This window comes from Triticum aestivum, chromosome 3B (genome assembly GCF_018294505.1).
Source record: "Triticum aestivum cultivar Chinese Spring chromosome 3B, IWGSC CS RefSeq v2.1, whole genome shotgun sequence".
NCBI lineage: Eukaryota > Viridiplantae > Streptophyta > Magnoliopsida > Poales > Poaceae > Triticum > Triticum aestivum.
In genome coordinates, this window is record NC_057801.1 from 811,454,726 (window position 1) to 811,477,775 (window position 23,050).

Sequence of the window (23,050 nt, forward strand, 5' to 3'; positions counted from 1 at the left end):
ACTATTGTTCCAAAAAATAATTATTATTTAGTAACACTAATATTTCTTGAATAAGTAGTTTGACCACAGTTTGACCAGATTTGATCAAAATTCAAAATATTGAAATAATTATTTAGTAACATTAATATTCTTGAATAATTATTTAGTACCACTAATACTTCTTGAATAAGTAGTTTGACCATAGTACCACTAATACATTTTTTCCTTTTAGAATTTGAGGATTCTAAAAATTTGCAAACAGGCATACGGCAGTCAAAATCGGATGCGGATTTTCGTTTTTGATATAATATGCATTTTTTCGACGTCGTATGCAAAAGATATGGCTGTTTTACTTTTTCACAACACTTTTTTGCAAAACATGTTCAAATTGAAGTTTTTTAATTTTCCTAACTAATAGATGTATTAACATAACTACGTCTCGAAGGATTTTAATTTTTGAATTTTTTATCATTTTCTTTTTTTTTTTTACAAAACTGAAAAGGCGATCGGGGGTGGGTGGGGGGTAGAGTTTGAAAATGGGACCTTTAGTCCCGGTTTGAGACACGAACCGGGACTATGCCCTTTAATCCCGGTTCGTGTCTCAAACCGGGACTAAAAGGCTCACATGAACCGGGACTAATGCCTTTAGCCGCACAAACCGGGACTAATGCCCCCATGGGTACCGGTTCGTGACTGAACCGGGACTAAAGGGCTTATCTGGCCCGAACGAAAGCCCTGTTTTCTACTAGTGCTTCTCTGCCCTAGGTCTCGGAGACGGCGGTGGCCGCGGATGATGCACAAAGCGACGGATCCATTGCCAAAAATCCGGGTCAACCGGGTCGCAAATGGGTCATGGGACGAGCGTCGCTACCGGTGAAATCGGTGGGTCGATTGAGGGTAGGCTTCTTTGCAGGGGCGGAGCCAGGATTTGAGGTTGGGGGAGCAAGACACAACAAGCAAAAAAAAAAGAAATTCTAGCATCACAAACTTGAAAAAAAAAATAGATGGTGCAGTAGACCATATGGTCGATCTACAATGCAGATAAGTTACAATTCTGTAGTTTAAAATTGGCTTTCCGAGCACCAAGAAGATCAAATGTGTATTCTTCCCTTCATCTATCCCTTGATTTAATCCGTACCAAGAAGATCAAGAATACTGAGGTATTCTTCCCTTCATCTATCCCTTTTAGCACATGTCTTGTCTCTCTCTGCCTCGCTCCCGAACGGGGTGACCCGACAGAATGCAGGGTCGCGTGCCAGCCGTCACGCCATGTCGATCCGGCATTTATGCTAAACTTGCAGTTAGTAGTTGTTTCCAACTATTTTGCCAACAATTCCCTAAAGTTCTTATTGAAATTGTAATGAAATTCTTTTCAAATTTGCTAGACATGAACTCAATTTCTTGAAACAAGTAAAAAGATCAGAATATCAAATGGGAAAAAGGGGAAATATAAACATAGTTGTAGTGTTTTAGTAAAGTTTTTGTAGAGTTACGGCCCTGCCGTCTTGCGTAGCCACTTGCCCATTGCCTCGTCGGCTCAGTGGAACAATTTATCCCAGTCCCCCCCCCCCCCCCCCCCCCCTCTTGCTTTGGGCTTGTCAGTGTTGTGGGCTTGTGGCCCCAGTGGACCTCTTATTTTCTTTTATTTTCGTTGCTACAGTCGGATATAAAGTGGAGCCAAAACCTGTTTGGAGACAATAAACCCTTCAATATGTAGATAAATGTTCATTGATATTCCAGAAAGTTCAACCTTTTTGTTTACCTAATTTTTTTCCTTTAGAATGACTTATGCGGAATATATTACTTCGATAGTTTTTCATTCGGTTTATTTTTCTTATTTATTGCTAGTAAATTTTCATTCCAAAAAATAGCATATCAATAAATTTAAAGATTCTTCAGTAACATTATTCCATTTTTTCTTAAATCTTTGAGTTCCTTTTCGCACTTTTTCCCATTTTTCATGAACTTTTTCTTTAGCGCTATTTTATTTTCCTTTTATTCTATTTCTACGTTTGCATAACACTACTAATTCAGATAAATAGGAGTTCTATTGCAGTCTTCGATAGTTTTTTATTCGGCTTATTTTTCTTATTTATTGCTAGTAAATTTTCATTCCAAACAGTATCATATCAATAAATTTAAAAATTCCTAAATAACATTATTCCAATTTTTTTTCTTAAAACGTTGAGTTCCCTTTCGCACTTTTTCCCATTTTTCATGAACTTTTTCTTTAGCGTTATTTTATTTTCCTTCTATTCTATTTCTACGTTTGCATAACACTAATTCAGATAAATAGGAGTTCTATTGCAGACTTCGATAGTTTTTCATTCGGTTTATTTCTCTTATTTATTGCTAGTAATTTTTCATTCCAAAAAGTAGCATATCAATAAATTTAAAGATTCTTAAATAACAATATTCCATTTTTTTCTTAAATCTTTGAGTTCCTTTTCGCACTTTTTCCCATTTTTCATGAACTTTTTCTTTAGTGTTATTTTATTTTCCTTCTATTCCATTTCTACGTTTGCATAACACTACCAGGACGAACATATCTTTTGCGCTGCATAAAAAAAACTGATGTATTCGAAGTCGCTCATTACCTCTTCCGGTCTGGAGGCCATACCTGCACAAGAGCTACCACATATATGTGATATATGCAGTCAGCGTGAACAAACCTAAGCGTAGCTGTTTGGCGCTAGTCGACACCGTCGTAGCCAAAGAAAAAGGCACGGCTGCGGATGGTCTTGACGGGCTCGAGCAACTTGCGCTCTGCGTGAACCTTGGAAACTTGCATTGTATGGCTCCATGGAGACGACACGATGGTCATCAGTTCTCCAGCGGACTCCAGGAGAAAACAATGATGAATAAAGCGCTTCACATCGAACATTTCGGCGAACTGGGCGATCAGTTCGAGCGAGTGAACAATATAGTCAGAAAAGTAAAAAAAAAAATCTACGTTTTACATCATGGGCCTTTACCCAATCATCATCTCTTTCAACTCTCCCCAGCGTCATATATGTGCTAGCCCGTCTATAAATAAATTCTTCTCAAACCCGAACACAGCATCTATCCATTAAAAAATGTCTAAATAAACTCTTCTCAAACCCAAACACAGCATCTAACAAAAGGTGAGCCTATGGAAAACAAAGAAAACACCTGCTAGGTTCAAATATTCACATGTGAACCCGATAGATCGACGAACGAAGCATCAACTGAAGTAGCTGGTTTTCAAAGAGAGGCCTCCATGTGTTGGTGTGATGACTTGGTAAGCGTCTACCAATATAGTGCATACGTTCTCTTCCATCTTTCTTTATAGATACTCAGCAGGTTAACCATTTAGGAATCACATTCAGTCTATTGATGGGCGTACTATGTATGTCAGGGAAAGGATCAAAGTGAGTGAGATACCTGCTAAAGAAAAAAAACCTCATCGATCACGACCTGTCCCCTTTTGGCGTCTGCTGCAAGTGAAACAACCACACGCTTTGTGTTGCAAATGCACCAGGACGAGGGGTATTCGGAATTTACTAGGCGTCCAGCTAAGTGGTGACGAGGAGCTGGTTGGCGTCTTCAGTTTGTGTGGTGCGCAATTTGGGCAAAGGAAGCCAAGATCTTCGACTTTGGTGGCTACAGCCATTTTCTGGACTATATGGTCCCGAAAAGCTTTATTCCACCTGTGATGGCTGCCAAAAAATGTTCAAGTTATAAGCGAATAGAACTCATGGGGCAGTTTGTTTTTTTTGTTTCTGTCCTCTTTCTTTTTCTTTTGTCTCCTACCTCGCCTCTGTCTTTGTAGTTCTACTCTTCCTATTGTGCATGTTAGAAGTGTGTTGGACAAGTTTTTCCATGCATGTCGTCCGTTTCTAATAAAAAGGAATGTGCCTCCCCTTGTGAAGTTGGTGAAAGAATAATATGTATGTTCTTTTTTTTTAGAAAAGGAGGATGACCCCCGGCCTCTGCATCTGGGAGATGCATACGGCCATTTTATTGATTATTCTCGAGGACCTTACAAGGTAGTACAATAATATGCCTGAATCCGCCATCTTGGCAACATCTGCCGCTACTCCTATCCATGTGATGAAGGGGGTGCAAGCTGGGCCAAATACCCAGACCTCTCACCCAAGCCTAACATCTAAAGCCGGAGGCCCCGACCGAGCCACATACCGGGTCCGGGGCACAATCTGGTCTGACGCACTCACATGTGTCGTCGGCGCCATCTTCCACTGTTCCATCTTCAGAGCAGATTGAGGTGCCAACCTTGGCAGGATCCTCCGCCATCGACGCCATCAAGACGCCAAACGACGACCACCATCTACGCTAGTCCATCTCCAAGCAGAAGGAGCGCTACCACAGGACGAAGACCGGCGGAGAATAGGTGAAACGCTGCACACAATGCCGCCGCCAAACACCTTGCACGCACCGCAAAGCGCCCACCATGCTTCCGGGAACCCAGGCGACGCCTTCAAGAAGGAGCGCGACGAGGGTACGACGCCGTCTCCCGCAAGGGGACCTAGAGCTTTCGCCCAAAGGAAGATCACGGTGAAAGACGGGAGAGGACCTCGACAAGGCCTCCAAGAAGGGAACCGACGCCCAGCAAAGGCGCCGCCATTGTCGTGGCCTCCGCCGACGGCCAAGGGTTTCCCCCGGTACTGCCCCCATCCCATCCACCCAGCCAAAGACCTGGCCAGGGGAGCGCACACAGCCGGAGAAAGCGTTGGACTTCATCGAAGCAGGCACGCCGGGTGACGGGGCACCCCGACCCACTGTAGTAGACGTCCACCGAGACCTCGCCGCCCGCACGGCCGAAGTCGCGGACCACCAGCAGCCACGACCGTCGCCCGCCGAAGAGGCAACGCCGTCCACACCGCCCGAGGCCGCCGCCCCGGCATCCACCCACCGCACACATCCCGTCGAAACATGGAGAACGACCCACACCACCGCCACCAGGGAGCACCACACCGTGAACATCCAAGCCGGGCAGGACGAGGCAAGGCCACGCCGGCCAGATCCGGGCGGATCCGGCGAACCCCGGCCCACCAGCCGCCAGATCGGAGTATGGCTCCGATCCCAGGGCCAAGGCGGCCGGATCTGATGGGCGGAGCCGTCCCCGGCGATAGGCGCGGGGCGACAACGCCGACGGCAGCCGCCGCAGAGGGCCGGCCTCGACTGCCACCAGGAAAAAGCGGGCGGCGGCGCCCAATGCGATGTGGGGGGCCGGCTCTCCAGAGGTCGAGGCGGGTGCGTGGGGAAGCCCCCGTCGCCGCCTACCGCCGCGCGGGCAAGCCCGACGATGGCTGCCGGCAGTGGCGGGGAATGAGGAGAGGGGGAGGCGGGGGACCGGCGGCGCCTAGGATTTCGCCCCCGGGTCGCCCGAGAGCGGATGACGCGGGGGGTGGGAAAAACACACGGGGTGATTGCCAGTCCTGAGGGTCCATTTATGTATGTTCTATCAACATAGCTTACCATTATGTGCTCTAGTATGATATAAGTAGAAGATTTGCCCATCGCCTCTGCTATACGTCGTTTTTATATCATCAAAACAAAATTCTAGTATTGTAAAACCTTCAGTTATACATATTTTTTATCAATGAGGATTCAGAACATAAATTCAATTAATTCATTGCCAACGAAGGCACATCAAACAAGCACATGCAGATAAAAAAGCTGTAATTTCTTATTCTGTTCAAAACCTTACATACGACCTTCAATAAAACTATTTATTCCAATTCATTTGCTACTGTGCCAGCAAATTATTCATAACAGCTTTCTCTCAAAAAAAAGGTGCACGCTGAGGGATCCCCTTTCGGCGGTGATGAATAGCCCTTGGTGAAGATGGATTATCCTTGCAATAATCTGCATCGCTGCAACTCTCTACATTGTTACCAGTATTTCCACTTGTGTTACTGGAATCTGTGTCATCATCCTTCCTTGTATAGTCAATAATATCTCCAATCGGAACACTTGTCCTCATATCCTCTTTGATTCCTTTAAGCTGCCAAAAAAATAGTCAAAAATATGAAAACGTTAAATGAATTAATAACACAGGGTATGTTTCACTAGTTACACAATAGTTTAGTAGCTTACATTGCAACCCAGAGAGCAGAAGCGGAATGGGTCAAGAAGAGCACGATTGCAAATCTCACAATTGTATGATGATAATGATGCCTTGATCGCGGAAACACCACAACCACGATGTTGTGGGCGCTCATTAAGAAATACAACTGTTGCACTATTGATGACATACGTTTGTACATCACTGATATCAAGTATATCTTTTAACTCGGCAACCCTGACCACATCATGGTATGATGACCGCCTTATCTACAAGATTCCATAAGTTAATTCATGTTGGTCATGACACAAAGGTAGATAATCCACCTTTTCATGAAACGTAATACATGTTTGATATTTTTATATGATGGGTTGTATTAGATTTGGTAACTTTGGACACATGTTCTGTAAATATGAGGTAGGTGTTAATACCAACCATATTTATATAACAAGATCCCCAAGTTCATAGATAATATAAAATGATGTAAAATTCTCTTGCATAATCTCAATTACCAAATCATAACGTTGTTCACCATACCTGGATTACACGATGGGTGGAATGATGGCGCGAACGACAATAATAGCAGAAGGCGCCCTTTGATTCCTCGCAATCTATGCAGAATAGGTTACACTCATTACGAGTAGAGGAGAGATGGTTGGTGCAAATTGTGAAGAACTGTGTTGCAAGCAATAGCTCTAGCCATGTCGGCACCATCCCCCCCTTCATGGCGAAAACAAAGATACTTTGCAATTGTACTACTATGTGTTGTGTTTAGTAAGGGACGGTATGCGGTACCTTTATAGTGTGATCTAGGCAGTAAAACAGCTGGCGCACATAGTTTGTTGCGGAATTTGTGGGGCTGAAACTGACATGTGGTCCAGAAAGACAGGCCCGCATATGTTTTGTAATTTTTAGGTGCTTAGGTTAGGTACAACCAAACATTTGGCATTTCTCCATTTCAGTGGATGGTTATCCATTCTTCATAGTACATCTAGGAATACATTTCACGTGCACAAAATATTTTCTTTAGTGACACAAATGCCAAAAAGGGTTGTCACCAAACATAATGGGAAAGGATGAGTACTTACTTAGGCCATGAAAAAACAATAAGAATGTGTGCATTAAGATTAATGGCTTAGCCAACACATAATTAGTTCTATGACTCAAATATTTTATGATATATAAATACTGGAAATTATATGGCCCACATCAATACTAAGACAATTGTGAAAATAAATTGCAAATCAAACAAAAGATCTGATCTACAAACATATATTTTTATTATGAGAATCGTCTTTAGATGTGCTCCTTTTGTCTTTTCCTGTGTGTACTTTGAAATATCTTCCTTTTTTACGGATCAAATAGGCATTTATTCCATTATAGCAGGATTACACAATCCAGAGGCAAGAGAACCTCGATACACGGGGGTCCTCTGTTCATCCACAAAGCAGTGCAACACTCGGAGAGACTATATCTTGCTAGGAAATCTGGGATCCTATTTCAAGCTCTATGAACTTTCTGGTGAATAAACGAACTACCAACCATATTTTCGCTGCCGGCCAAACATTTTTCCATCCAGCCCTGAACATTTTCCCACACCTATCCTTGAGATAGCTAAAAGCACCATTGATTGATTTCCAACATCAGAGGACAAGCCAAGATAACGTTCAGCCAAAGTTTCATTAGGGATGTGAAGAATACCCTTAATCAAAGCTACAGTTTCCCCAGAACATCTCCTACCAAAGCAAACTGAAGATTTGTCTAAATTGATTCTTTGGCCAGAAGCATTGCAATAAGTGTCCAGAATCAGATTCAGCCTTGTGACATTCTGCCATGTAGCTTTACTGAACAAAATGCAATCATCAGCGAAGCATAAGTGGTGTACCTTGGGGGCTGTCGCTGCTACCTGGACACCCTCGATCTGTTCCTCACTCGCCTCATGTTTCAGCAGACAGGAAAGACCTTGACCAGCCAAAAGAAAAAGGTATGGGGGGATGGGGTCACCCTGCCTAATTCCCCTGGTCGGGGTAAACTCCTGAGTTTTCCTCAATTGAAAAGGACAGAGAAGGAGACTGTTCGCACACCCCTCATGACTGTATCAACAAAGGACTGACATAGACCAAGTTTGAGCATAATGGCTTCAAGATACTCCCACTCCAAGCGATCATACGCCTTCTTCATGTCTAGTTTGATTGCACAATGACTATTTGATTTACTCCTATTAGTTTTCATATAGTGCAGACATTCATAAGCAGGGATCACATCATTGGTGATTAGGCAGTCAGGTACAAAAGTTGATTGCTCTTCCGATATGTTGTCACGGAGAATCTGCTTCAGACGGTTAGCCAGTCACTTGGATGCAACTTTAAAGATTACGTTGCACAAGCTAATGGGCCGATACAGAGCAAGATGACTGGGTTTCAAACTTTCAATACCTTGGGAATAAGTATGAACGTACTGTTGATCTCTGCAGGGAATCTTCTCCCTTCAGAATCCGAATTACAATTTTCGTCACTTCCTCTCCACACAAATACCAATATTTCTGAAGAAAAAAATGTGTTGGAAATCCATCCCGACCCGGTGATTGGTCGCGAACATTTGAAAAAGGGCTTCTTTGACTTCTTTTTCAGTATAGGGTTTCTTCAAAAGTTCATTCATATCCAATGTCACCTAACACTGAACATGCGATAGCTTCTCCTCTATGCCAATGACACCTTCTGAAGAATAAGGATCCTTGTAGAATTGGACTGCCATTTGGTGTAGATCCGCTGGATCCTCGCAGATAGTACCATCTGCATGAGTTAGATTTACCACTCGATTCTTCTTTTTTCTATTACTTGCTTTCTGATGGAAAAAGCGCGTGTTGCTGTCCCCCTCCATCAGCGACTAGATGCGAGCTCTCTGACGCCACATAACTTCTTCCCTGAAGTTTAGCTCAACCATCCTTTGCTCAATCTTTATCTCCTCATACATTGGTCCCACACGTGGAGTTCAGCCAACATCTTCCGAAGTGCACACATCTTGTAACGAACGGCTCCAAATTCAGACGTCCCCCATCCCAAGATGGACGACGATGTTTGCTTCAGTTTCTCACACAACTCGGTCACTGAACCACATGAGTTCATATCGAAATGGTTTACGGTCAGCAATTCTCATATTGTTTGCCTCCATCTTGTTCAATGAAAAAAAATAGCGCGCTATTAGCATATAGAGAATTGTCTCGCTAAATAAATCAATGTACAATGCCTCGCTAATAGCACGTTATAGCGCGCTATAGCACGCTAATAGCATATTTTCAGGGGTCACGCTAATTTCTGTAGCATGCTATTTTTTTCATTGATCTTGTTAAACAATAAGATGGGCGAGTGATCCAAATTTGTTAAATGACGCACTGTTGCGTAAGGAAACATATTACACCACTCCGGCGATGCAAGAGCTCTGTCCAACCTGACCCTACAGAACTCGTCATTCGAATACGTCTTTCAAAGGTCCAGTCAAGGCCGTTGTACCCAAGATCACATAATTCTGTGAAGAGACTAATTTCTGCCATATCTCTCCGGTTTGGGCCAAACTGCTCTTCCTGTCGCAATACCTCATTAACCTCCACAACTAGATGGTCATAAGCGGATGGATAAAGACCCGGCCCACAAAGTGTGGACAGTGCAGTTCATCAATCAGACCACACCGGTATGTGCTCCTAGCATAGCTGCTTTTACATGAAACAACTTATTTTTACATGCAGCACGTTTTGTTAATGTGAGATGGTAGTACAATACAACATGCCACAAAACGTGCGGGTACCATCCCCTGGTACCATCGCACTAAGACACAAATTTGAACATTGGTTTGCTATTTTTTTTTCTGTTTGTAGTATATGAGTAAGCAAACCAGGCCACCCTCGAAAATAAATCACACCCAAATAAAAATGAACCAAACAACTTTCCCCGTCAAATCCAAACTGTGGGAGAATTTTCAAATGAAATGCAAACATACACTACAATACATTCTTCTGAGGTAACCTAAATGATATGCATCGTGCGGACCAAACTCAGGTTTCAACATGAATCTCATTTCACAAAGTTCCCTTCTTAATTTTTGGGAGGGGTATACTGAAACGGATCCCAAATTATCCAACATATTTATTTTCCGTCTTACTATTACTCTGGTAGATACAGTGAAACTGAGATTTTGCATTAGGGAGGGCCATGCTGTGGTGAGCAACATGTTAATCATGCCAAGAGGGCGAGCACCAGGGAAGGTCTTATTATAAAAAATATTGTATTCTAAGTATCAGAAATACTTGGTGAAGGCAAAAAGTCACTCGGCAAAGTCTTTGACGCGTATAACACTATAAATCATGAGAAGAGGGCGAGCACCAGGGAAAGTCGACACCATCTTCAAGTAGTTGTCTCCAAGATCATGCTCCCAAACACAATATGGAAGATTGGCCCTTCTTTTGCTCGTCTATGAGATGGTATGTTGGCCATCAAGCGCTTGTCCTACCACACGTGCTATATCGGACAAACAATCATCATGTTGTGCATTATCTATAAATTTGTTACAAGTGGTCGATCATTGGCATGCACCTTCCCGGGCCAGTGTGTCATCCGCCTCTTTCTCAACACTACCACCGTCTGCCTACTCCGCCCGCATGTCCTACTACTCCAGGACAACGTCCACATCACCACTATCAGCGGCCTGTTTGTCCACGGCGAAAAGAAATGCCCACACATGCATGACCAGTGTGCTCAAATGATATGATGCTTGCTACTAGGATATATATACTCGGGATCTAGGTTTATAGCCTCAAATTACACTAGGCAAGCATAAGAAAGCCGGGGGGGGGGGGGGGGGGGGGGGGGCAGCTTGCGGCCAATTCTCGTTTCTATTTTTCGATGCCACTCCCCATGACAGAAAGTGCCCTAATATCCTTCTCATTAACCCTCCAAGGTACCTGGTAGTGTTGTTTGGAATTCTTATCTTGTTGTGGCCTATTGGGCCCCTCCTGGGTTGTCTTGTTGCCAAGTGTTGGGAAACGTAGTAGAAAACAAAATATTTTCACCCCACGATCAACCAGGAACACTACAAAGCTTCAATAATGGTTTGGATCGGATCGTTACCAACTCCGAGTTGCAGCGGATGACGATGAGTCACTGTAGACCATACTTGAAATCCCTCGAACCGTCGATGGACAATCTCTCGAATGGAAGACCGAAAGCACGACCTCTCTGTAGATTGCAAGCGTACGGTCGGCAGCACTTCGCCGTCCAGAGTTAATCGTGGCCGGAGAATTAGAGGGAGGAGATTAGAACCAAATTGGTCTTCTAATTATGAGGATTAGAGGATCTAGGTCTAGATCTAATTAGATAAACTAGGATCAACTATAACTAGAACTAGAGAACTAGAGGAGGCTTCAAAAGTTGTGTATCCAAAGTGCCAAAATCCTCAAGTATACATAGGTTGGAGGGAGGGGAGAGGGGGGCTACAAGGGGAAGGAAAACATCACCATTTGGCATGCCAAGGAGCAGAGGAATCCCCCTCCAATTCGGCCTCCCTTCCTTCTGCAAGGAGGAAGGGGGCGTCTCCACCTATTAGGCCCAAGTGGCCAAATATGCTTTGCACCACTTGGCCCTTTAAGGCCCGTTGTTATTAAATTAAATATAAAAGCCTCCTGACTATTAGTAGATCCTTTTATTATTAATTTAAAATATTTGAGAACATTTTCCACCTATATATTATTTATCAGGTAATACCGGGTATTACCCGATAAACCCCGAAACCCTTCTGGAGACAATGAAATGCTTCCGGCCCTTGAAACTATTTCAATTATTAGTGAAACTATTTCACAAATATTTCCACATTACTCCTGTCCTACTAACACTCTGCAGATCGTGATTACCTTAAGTTTGTGACCTTGTAGGTTCGAAAAAACATAGACTTGAACATAACCCCTTTCGTTCAATGGTAGATAACGGAACCGGGAACATCCAAATCGATCCCTGTGAGTACACGAATGACATTTGAGTGAACATTGGTTATCATGTGCTATTCCCTTTGCTTCATGATACTTTATAAAACCCAAGGTAATATATCGATATCCTCTTGAGTCATACACATCCTCACTATACAAGTCTCCTTGTTACCATTTTCTTCTTCTTTCTCATTGACATGTTCCGGCACCACAACTTGAACTTTTAAGAAAAGAGATCGCCTTGCGGGATGGGTAGCTCAGGTATCACTTGAAGCAAATATGCCCTAGAGGCAATAATAAAGTTATTATTTATTTCCTCATATCATGATAAATGTTTATTATTCATGCTAGAATTGTATTAACCGGAAACATGATACATGTGTGAATACATAGACAAACATATAGTCACTAGTATGCCTCTACTTGACTAGCTCATTAATCAAAGATGGTTATGTTTCCTAACCATAGACATGTGTTGTCATTTGATTAATGGGATCACATCATTAGGAGAATGATGTGATTGACATGACCCATTCCGTTAGCCTAGCACTTGATCGTTTAGTATATTGCTATTGCTTTCTTCATGACTTATACATGTTCCTGTAACTATGAGAATTATGCAACTCCTGTTTACCGGAGGAACACTTTGGGTACTACCAAACATCACAACGTAACTGGGTGATTATAAAGGAGTACTACAGGTGTCTCCGAAGGTACATGTTGAGTTGGCGTATTTCGAGATTAGGTTTTGTCACTCCGATTGTCGGAGAGGTATCTCTGGGCCCTCTCGGTAATGCACATCATTATAAGCCTTGCAAGCAATGTAACCAAATGAGTTGGTTACGGGATGGTGCATTACGGAACGAGTAAAGAGACTTGCCGGTAACGAGATTGAACTAGGTATTGGATACCGACGATCAAATCTCGGGCAAGTAACATACCGATGACAAAGGGAACAACGTATGTTGTTATGCGGTTTGACCGATAAAGATCTTCATAGAATATGTAGGAACCAATATGGGCATCCAGGTTCCGCTATTGGTTATTGACCGAGAATAGTTCTAGGTCATGTCTACATAGTTCTCGAACCCGTAGGGTCCGCATGCTTAACGTTACGATGACAGTTTTATTATGAGTTTATAAGTTTTTGATGTACCGAAGTTTGTTCGGAGTTCCGGATGTGATCACGGACATGACGAGGAGTCTCAAAATGGTCAAGACATAAAGATTGATATATTGGAAGCCTATGTTTGGACATCGGAAAAGGTTTCGGGTGAAATCGGGATTTTACCGGAACACCGAGGGGTTACCGGAACCCTCCCGGGGGTTAATGGGCCTTAGTGGGCCATGAGGGAAAAGAGGAGGGCCGGCCAGGGCAGGCCGCGCGCCCCCTCCCCCTAGTCCGAATAGGACAAGGAAGGGGGGGGCGGCGCCCCCCTTTCCTCTTTCCCCTCCCCCCTTTCCTTCTCCACCAAGGCAAGAGGGGGGAGTCCTACTCCCGATGGGAGTAGGACTCCTCCAGGCGCACCCCAAGGGGGCCGGCCGCACCTCCCCCTCCCTCCTTTATATACGGGGGCAGGGGGCACCCCATAACACACAAGTTGATCTACGGATCGTTCCTTAGCCGTGTGCGGTGCCCCCCTCCACCATATTCCACCTCGGTCATATCGCCGCGGAGTTTAGGCGAAGCCCTGCGCCGGTAGAGCATCATCATCGTCACCACGCCGTCGTGCTGACAGAACTCATCCCCGAAGCTTTGCTGGATCGGAGCCCGGGGATCGTCATCGAGCTGAACCTGTGCTGAACTCGGAGGTGCCGTACGTTCAGTACTTGGATCGGTCGGATCGTGAAGATGTACGACTACATCAACCGCGTTGTGCTAACGCTTCCGCTTACGGTCTACGAGGGTACGTGGACAACACTCTCCCCTCTCATTGCTATGCCATCACCATGATCTTGCGTGTACGTAGGAATTTTTTTGAAATTACTACGTTCCCCAACAGTGGCATCCGAGCCTGGTTTTATGCGTTGATGTTATATGCACGAGTAGAACACAAGTGAGTTGTGGGCGATACAAGTCATACTGCTTACCAGCATGTCATACTTTGGTTTGGCGGTATTGTGAGATGAAGCGGCCCGGACCGACATTACGCGTACGCTTACGCGAGACTGGTTTCGCCATTATGAGCACTCGTGCTTAAAGGTGGCTGGCGGGTGTCTGTCTCTCTCACTTTAGCTGAATCGAGTGTGGCTACGCCCGGTCCTTGCGAAGGTTAAAACAACACCAACTTGACGAACTATCGTTGTGGTTTTTATGCGTAGGTAAGAATGGTTCTTGCTAAAGCCCGTAGCAGCCACGTAAAATTTGCAACAACAAAGTAGAGGACGTCCAACTTGTTTTTGCAGGGCATGTTGTGATGTGATATGGTCAAGACGTGATGCTATATTTTATTGTATGAGATGATCATGTTTTGTAACCGAAGTTATCGGCAACTGGCAAGAGCCATATGGTTGTCGCTTTATTGTATGAAATGCAAACGCCCTATAATTGCTTTACTTTATCTCTAAGCGGTAGCGATAGTCGTAGAAGAAATAGATGGCGTAACGACAACGATGCTATGATGGAGATCAAGGTGTCGCGCCGGTGACGATGGTGATCACGACGGTGCTTCGAAGATGGAGATCACAAGCACAAGATGATGATGGCCATATCATATCACTTATATTGATTGCATGTGATGTTTATCCTTTATGCATCTTATCTTGCTTTGTTTGACGGTAGCATTTTAAGATGATCTCTCACTAATAATCAAGAAGTGTTCTCCCTGAGTATGCACCGTTGCGAAAGTTCTTCGTGCTGAGACACCACGTGACGATCGGGTGTGATAGACTCTACGTTCAAATACAACGGGCGCAAAACAGTTGCACACGCGGAATACTCAGGTCATACTTGACGAGCCTAGCATATACAGATATGGCCTCGGAACACGGAGACCGAAAGGTCGAACGTGAATCATATAGTAGATATGATCAACATAGTGATGTTCACTATTGAAACTACTCCATCTCACGTGATGATCGGACATGGTTTAGTTGATTTGGATCACGTGATCACTTAGATGACTAGAGAGATGTCTGTCTAAGTGGGAGTTCTTAAGTAATATGATTAATTGAACTTAAATTTATCATGAACTTAGTACCTGATAGCATTTTGCTTGTCTATGTTTGTTTGTAGATAGATGGCTCGTGTTGTTGTTTCGTTGAATTTTAATGCGTTCCTTGAGAAAGCAAAGTTGAAAGATGATGGTAGCAATTACACGGACTGGGTCCGTAACCTGAGGATTATCCTCATTGCTGCACAGAAAAGTTACGTCCTGGAAGCACCGCTGGGTGCCAGGCCTGCTGCTGATGCAACTGACGATGTTAAGAACGTCTGGCAGAGCAAAGCTGATGACTACTCGATAGTTCAGTGTGCCATGCTTTACGGCTTAGAACCGGGTCTTCAACGACGTTTTGAACGTCATGGGGCATATGAGATGTTCCAAGAGTTGAAGTTAATATTTCAAGCAAATGCCCGGATTGAGAGATATGAAGTCTCCGATAAGTGCTACAGCTGCAAGATGGAGGAGAATAGTTCTGTCAGTGAACACATACTCAAAATGTCTGGGTATAATAATCACTTAATTCAACTGGGAGTTAATCTTCCTGATGATAGTGTCATTGACAGAATTCTTCAATCACTTCCACCAAGCTACAAGAGCTTTGTGATGAACTATAATATTCAAGGGATGAACAAGACTATCCCCGAGCTCTTCGCAATGCTAAAAGCAGCGGAGGTAGAAATCAAGAAGGAGCATCAAGTGTTGATGGTTAACAAGACCACCAGTTTCAAGAAAAAGGGCAAAGGGAAGAAGAAGGGGAACATCAAAAAGAACAGCAAGAAAGTTGCTGCTCAAGAGAAGAAACCCAAGTCTGGACCTAAGCCTGAAACTGAGTGCTTCTACTGCAAGCAGACTGGACACTGGAAGCGGAACTGCCACAAGTATTTGGCGGATAAGAAGGATGGCAAAGTGAACAAAGGTATATGTGATATACATGTTATTGATGTGTACCTTACTAATGCTCGCAGTAGCACCTGGGTATTTGATACTGGTTCTGTTGCTAATATATGCAACTCGAAACAGGGACTACGGATTAAGCGAAGATTGGCTAAGGACAAGGTGACGATGCGCGTGGGAAATGGTTCCAAAGTCGATGTGATCGCGGTCGGCACGCTACCTCTACATCTACCATCGGGGTTAGTTTTAGACCTAAATAATTGTTATTTGGTGCCAGCGTTGAGCATGAACATTATATGTGGATCTTGTTTGATGCGAGACAGTTATTCATTTAAATCAGAGAATAATTGTTGTTCTATTTATATGAGTAATATCTTTTATGGTCATGCACCCTTGAAGAGTGGTCTATTTTTATTGAATCTCGATAGTAGTGATACACATATTTATAGTGTTGAAACCAAAAGATGCAGAGTTGATAACGATAGTGCAACTTATTTGTGGCACTGCCGTTTAGGTCATATCGGTGTAAAGCGCATGAAGAAACTCCATACTGATGGGCTTTTGGAATCACTTGATTATGAATCACTTGGTACTTGCGAACCGTGCCTCATGGGCAAGATGACTAAAACGCCGTTCTCCGGAACTATGGAGCGAGCAACTGATTTGTTGGAAATCATACATACTGATGTTTGTGGTCCAATGAATGTTGAGGCTCGCGGAGGGTATCGTTATTTTCTCACCTTCACAGATGATTTGAGCAGATATGGGTATATCTACTTGATGAAACACAAGTCTGAAACATTTGAAAAGTTCAAAGAATTTCAGAGTGAAGTGGAAAATCATCGTAACAAGAAAATAAAATTTCTATGATCTGATCGTGGAGGAGAATATTTAAGTTACGAGTTTGGCTTACACTTGAAACAATGCGGAATAGTTTCGCAACTCACGCCACCCGGAACACCACAACGAAATGGTGTGTTCGAACATCGTAATCGTACTTTACTAGATATGGTGCGATCTATGATGTCTCTTACTGATTTACCGCTATCGTTTTGGGGTTATGCTTTAGAGACGGCCGCATTCACGTTAAATAGGGCACCATCAAAATCCGTTAAGACGACGCCTTATGAACTGTGGTTTGGCAAGAAACCAAAGTTGTCGTTTCTTAAAGTTTGGGGCTGCGATGCTTATGTGAAGAAACTTCAGGCAGATAAGCTCGAACCCAAATCGGAGAAATGTGTCTTCATAGGATACCCAAAAGAGACTATTGGGTACACCTTCTATCACAGATCTGAGGGCAAGATATTCGTTGCTAAAATCGGATCCTTCCTAGAGAAGGAGTTTCTCTCGAAAGAAGTGAGTGGGAGGAAAGTAGAACTTGATGAGATAACTGTATCTACTCCCTTATTGGAAACTAGTTCATCACAGGAACCGGTTCCTGTGACAACTACACCAATTAGTGAGGAAGCTAATGATATTGATCATGAAACTTTAGATCAAGTTTCTACTGAACCTCATAGGTCTACCAGAGTAAGATCCGCACCAGAGTGGTACGGTAATCCAATTCTGGAAGTCATGTTGCTTGACCATGATGAACCTATGAACTATGAGGAAGCGATGATGAGCCCAGATTCCGCAAAATGGCTAGAGGCCATGAAATCTGAGATGGGATCCATGTATGAAAACAAAGTATGGTCTTTGGTTGAATTGCCCGATGATCGGCAAGCAATTGAGAATAAATGGATTTTTAAGAAGAAGACTAACGCTGATGGTAATGTAACTGTCTATAAAGCTCGACTTGTTGCGAAAGGTTTTCGACAAGTTCAAGGAGTTGACTACGATGAGACTTTCTCACCCGTAGTGATGCTTAAGTCTGTCCGAATCATGTTAGCTATTGCTGCATTTCATGATTATGAAATTTGGCAAATGGATGTCAAAACTGCATTCTTGAATGGATTTCTGAAAGAAGAGTTGTATATGATGCAGCCAGAAGGTTTTGTTGATCCAATAGGTGCTAACAAAGTGTGCAAGCTCCAGCGTTCCATTTATGGACTGGTGCAAGCATCTCGGAGTTGGAATAAACGCTTTGATAGTGTGATCAAAGCATATGGTTTTATACAGACTTTTGGAGAAGCCTGTATTTACAAGAAAGTGAGTGGGAGCTCTTTAGCATTTCTGATATTATATGTAGATGACATATTATTAATTGGAAATGATACAGAATTTCTGGATAGCATACAGGGATACTTGAATAAAAGTTTTTCAATGAAAAGACCTCGGTGAAGCTGCTTACATATTGGGCATCAAGATCTATAGAGATAGATCAAGACGCTTAATAGGACTTTCACAAAGCACATACCTTGATAAAATTTTGAAAAAGTTCAAGATGGATCAGGCAAAGAAAGGGTTCTTGCCCGTACTACAAGGTGTGAAGTTGAGTCAAACTCAATGCCCGACCACAGCAGAAGATAAAGAGAAAATGAAAGATGTTCCCTATGCTTCAGCCATAAGCTCTATCATGTATGAAATGCTGTGTACCAGACCTGACGTAAGCTCTATCATGTATGCAATGCTGTGTACCAGACCTGACGTATGCAATCCAGGAGTGGATCACTGGACAGCGGTCAAGAACATCCTGAAATATCTGAAAAGGACTAAGGATATGTTTCTCGTATATGGAGGTGACAAAGAGCTAGTCGTAAATGGTTACGTCGATGCAAGCTTTGACACTGATCCGGACGATTCTAAATCGCAAACCGGATACGTGTTTTTATTAAACGGTGGAGCTGTAAGTTGGTACAGTTCTAAACAAAGCGTCGTGGCGGGATCTACATGTGAAGCGGAGTAGATAGCTGCTTCGGAAGCAGCAAATGAAGGAGTCTGGATGAAGGAGTTCATTTCCGATCTAGGTGTCATACCTAGTGCATCTGGACCAATGAAAATCTTCTGTGACAATACTGGTGCAATTGCCTTGGCAAAGGAATCCAGATTTCACAAGAGGACCAAGCACATCAAGAGACGCTTCAATTCCATTCGGGACCAAGTCCAAGTGGGAGACATAGAGATTTGCAAGATACATACGGATCTGAATGTTGTAGACCCGTTGACTAAGCCACTCTCACAAGCAAAACATGATCAGCACCAAGACTCCATGGGTGTTAGAATCATTACTATGTAATCTAGATTATTAACTCTAGTGCAAGTGGGAGACTGAAGGAAATATGCCCTAGAGGCAATAATAAAGTTATTATTTATTTCCTCATATCATGATAAATGTTTATTATTCATGCTAGAATTGTACTAACCGGAAACATGATACATGTGTGAATACATAGACAAACATATAGTCACTAGTATGCCTCTACTTGACTAGCTCATTAATCAAAGATGGTTATGTTTCCTAACCATAGACATGTGTTGTCATTTGATTAATGGGATCACATCATTAGGAGAATGATGTGATTGACATGACCCATTCCGTTAGCCTAGCACTTGATCGTTTAGTATATTGCTGTTGCTTTCTTCATGACTTATACATGTTCCTGTAACTATGAGAATTATGCAACTCCCGTTTACCGGAGGAACACTTTGGGTACTACCAAACGTCACAACGTAACTGGGTGATTATAAAGGAGTACTATAGGTGTCTCCGAAGGTACATGTTGAGTTGGCATATTTCGAGATTAGGTTTTGTCACTCCGATTGTCGGAGAGGTATCTCTGGGCCCTCTCGGTAATGCACATCATTATAAGCCTTGCAAGCAATGTAACCAAATGAGTTGGTTACGGGATGATGCATTACGGAACGAGTAAAGAGACTTGCCGGTAACGAGATTGAACTAGGTATTTGATACCGACGATCAAATCTCGGGCAAGTAACATACCGATGACAAAGGGAACAACGTATGTTGTTATGCGGTTTGACCGTTAAAGATCTTCGTAGAATATGTAGAAACCAATATGGGCATCCAGGTTACGCTATTGGTTATTGACCGAGAATAGTTCTAGGTCATGTCTACATAGTTCTCGAACTCGTAGGGTCCGCACGCTTAACATTACGATGACAATTTTATTATGAGTTTATAAGTTTTTGATGTACCGAAGTTTGTTCGGAGTTCCGGATGTGATCACGGACATGACGAGGAGTCTTGAAATGGTCGAGACATAAAGATTGATATATTGGAAGCCTATGTTTGGACATCGGAAAGGGTTCCGGGTGAAATCGGGATTTTACCGGAACACCGAGGGGTTACCGGAACCCTCCCGGGGGTTAACGGGCCTTAGTGGGCCATGAGGGAAAAGAGGAGGGCCGGCCAGGGCAGGCCGCGCGCCCCCTCCCCCCTAGTCCGAATAGGACAAGAAAGGGGGGGGGGGGGCGCCCCCCTTTCCTCTTTCCCCTCCCCCCTTTCCTTCTCCACCAAGGCAAGAGGGGGGAGTCCTACTCCCGGTGGGAGTAGGACTCCTCCAGGCGCACCCCAAGGGGGCCGGCCGCACCTCCCCCTCCCTCCTTTATATACGGGGGCAGGGGGGCACCCCATAACACACAAGTTGATCTACGGATCGTTCCTTAGCCGTGTGCGGTGCCCCCTCCACCATATTCCACCTCGGTCATATCGTCGCGGAGTTTAGGCGAAGCCCTGCGCCGGTAGAGCATCATCATCGTCACCACGCCGTCGTGCTGACGGAACTCATCCCCGAAGCTTTGCTGGATCGGAGCCCGGGGATCGTCATCGAGCTGAACCTGTGCTGAACTCGGAGGTGTCGTACGTTCGGTACTTGGATCGGTCGGATCGTGAAGACGTACGACTACATCAACCGCGTTGTGCTAACGCTTCCGCTTACGGTCTACGAGGGTACGTGGACAACACTCTCCCCTCTCGTTGCTATGCCATCACCATGATCTTGCGTGCACGTAGGAAATTTTTTGAAATTACTATGTTCCCCTACATCACTATGGTCAACAGAGGTAGTCTGGAGCAGATCTGCGACACACGGATGACTTGTTGAATCTTGGCGCTCCTGAAGGGCGGTGCGCCACCCTCCGACATGATGTAGCACCTAAAACAGGCCAAAGAAACAAAATGCTAGTTTGTGATTAGCTCAGACAGCCACTGAAATTTCACCTAAACCCAATCGCCCATATTCAAAACCCACTTAGAATGCTTGTGATCTGCTTCGTCATTCATATATATTGACATAGGAGGGCTACTATAGTAGCTTTAACATTTTTTTTCAAGCTACACAATCAGCCAAGCACACAGGACCGCTATTCACACTGTTTCAAACCCCCAATCACGGACAGTTTAGAACATTGTGCTGAAGTGGGTTGGGGGGGGGGGGGGGGGGAGCGCCAACCAAAAAGAAAATGTCTATGATGACCAAGCCGTCCCACAATTTTTCGTGTAACTGTGCGTGCAGAGGAGTGGCGGACTGTCATAGATGCCCGCCACATGAAACTATTTCAAAATTTGGATTTTTTTGCACGGCTTGCCAAAATATAGGTGTGGTGGGCGCTCACGTACTACCCGCCACTACTCTTTCAATCCTGGGGGCTAATTTGGAAGAGCCTACCTGTGATGGGTATTAGCTGATGCCCTCCACTGGAGTGTCCTTAGCTATGGCAGGTATCTGGCCCTGCCCGCCACTAATTTGAGTTCACCTATAAGGCTTTCCTAGTAGTGTTGGGCATCCCAAACCCGACTCAAATGCCCGGGCCAATGGCTCGGTCAGTAACCGGACAAAAGACACTAACTCAGATGGGCGCCTCAAAGGGCCTCAAACGCCCTGCCTGACTTGCACCCATCATATCCAACCCAAATATGGGGCGGACATGGGAAGGCTAGGGCGCGTCCACCACGCCGGACCCGACAAGCCTACCGCACCCTAAATTTCACCAAATCTACCAAACCCTTCCCCCTCCTCCCGCCTCTCTCCAACCTTTTCCGCATCTGAGCCCTCGTCGTCCGCCACCCTTGCTCCCCATTCACGCCACCGGTCCCGATCCGCCGCCCAATATGTCGTCCAGCCCGCTACCGACCGCCGCGACAGAGGCTGCATCCACCTCATCCATCGTGTCTCGACCTCGACTTCATCCTGCAAGCCGGAGAACATCGCCCAGAGGGACCGGCGATGGAAGCATTGGCAATTCATGGGAAACGAGTGGGAGAAGGCATGGGCCTCTTGTGATGCCTGGGCTACAAAAAGGTCCTCCATATGGACGGACATTTTTTCTGTGAGGGAGAACAAGAAAGAGGAGAGGTACAAGCTCATGTTGGAGAGGGTGCGAAAGGAGAGGGTGGATTGGGACCGGAAGAGGGTGGGGAAGAAGTTAGAAATTGAGAGGGAGAAGATCGAGTTGGAGAAGCATGAGGTGGCGCTCAAATGGGACCTCGAGAAGGCCAAGACATTTGGAGAGATTCAGCTTGAGAATGAGATGTTGCAAATCGAACGGAAGATGCGAAGATAATGTTGGCGGACGAAAGCCTCTTGTATGAGCATGCAAAGAAGATCAATGACCCTAGGGAGTACAAACCAGCGAGGTCGGCTACGGCAGTAGCATCAAATCGGGAAGGATGCATGCGGAGCAGGACGCGAGGATGGCCTCAGAGCAGGCGGCATGGATGGCGTCCGGCGAGTGATCCGGCCAGCCAACGAGTGGTCCTTCACGCTCGAACATTGATTACGTTTTGACATGTCCGGATTGTTGAACTATCATTTGTTTTTCTTTGTCGTATTTATTTTCAATTGTTGAATTGGAAAGATTTCTATCATATGATCGATGTGTATGGATTGCATAGATTTAAGGTTTTGCATTTGAGTTGTGTTGATGTGGGCCGTCCGCCGCTGTCCACGTATGGGTGGGTGGGTGGGGGATACGCAAGTCTGGCCGCAAATGCTCTAAGAGGAGTTGCAAGGGGGGCGTGGCCATTGTTTTGACTGCCGAGAGATGGTAAGTCTGGCCATTATTATGGCAAAAAGAAAGAAAGATGGTAAG

At 44.5% G+C, this 23,050-nt stretch overlaps 1 protein-coding gene across 1 annotated transcript; it reads right to left on the reverse strand.

Annotated features, from left to right (window-relative positions):
• Window positions 1-5,632: 5,632 nt before the first annotated feature.
• Window positions 5,633-6,778, reverse strand: LOC123066774 (protein RGF1 INDUCIBLE TRANSCRIPTION FACTOR 1-like). The gene is made up of 3 exons (XM_044489790.1): window positions 6,566-6,778; window positions 6,061-6,297; window positions 5,633-5,968 (listed from the first exon to the last, which is right to left on the reverse strand). Exons 1-3 carry the CDS (start codon window positions 6,752-6,754, stop codon window positions 5,747-5,749), a joined length of 648 nt encoding a protein of 215 aa, XP_044345725.1. The 5' UTR covers window positions 6,755-6,778; the 3' UTR covers window positions 5,633-5,746.
• Window positions 6,779-23,050: the final 16,272 nt, after the last annotated feature.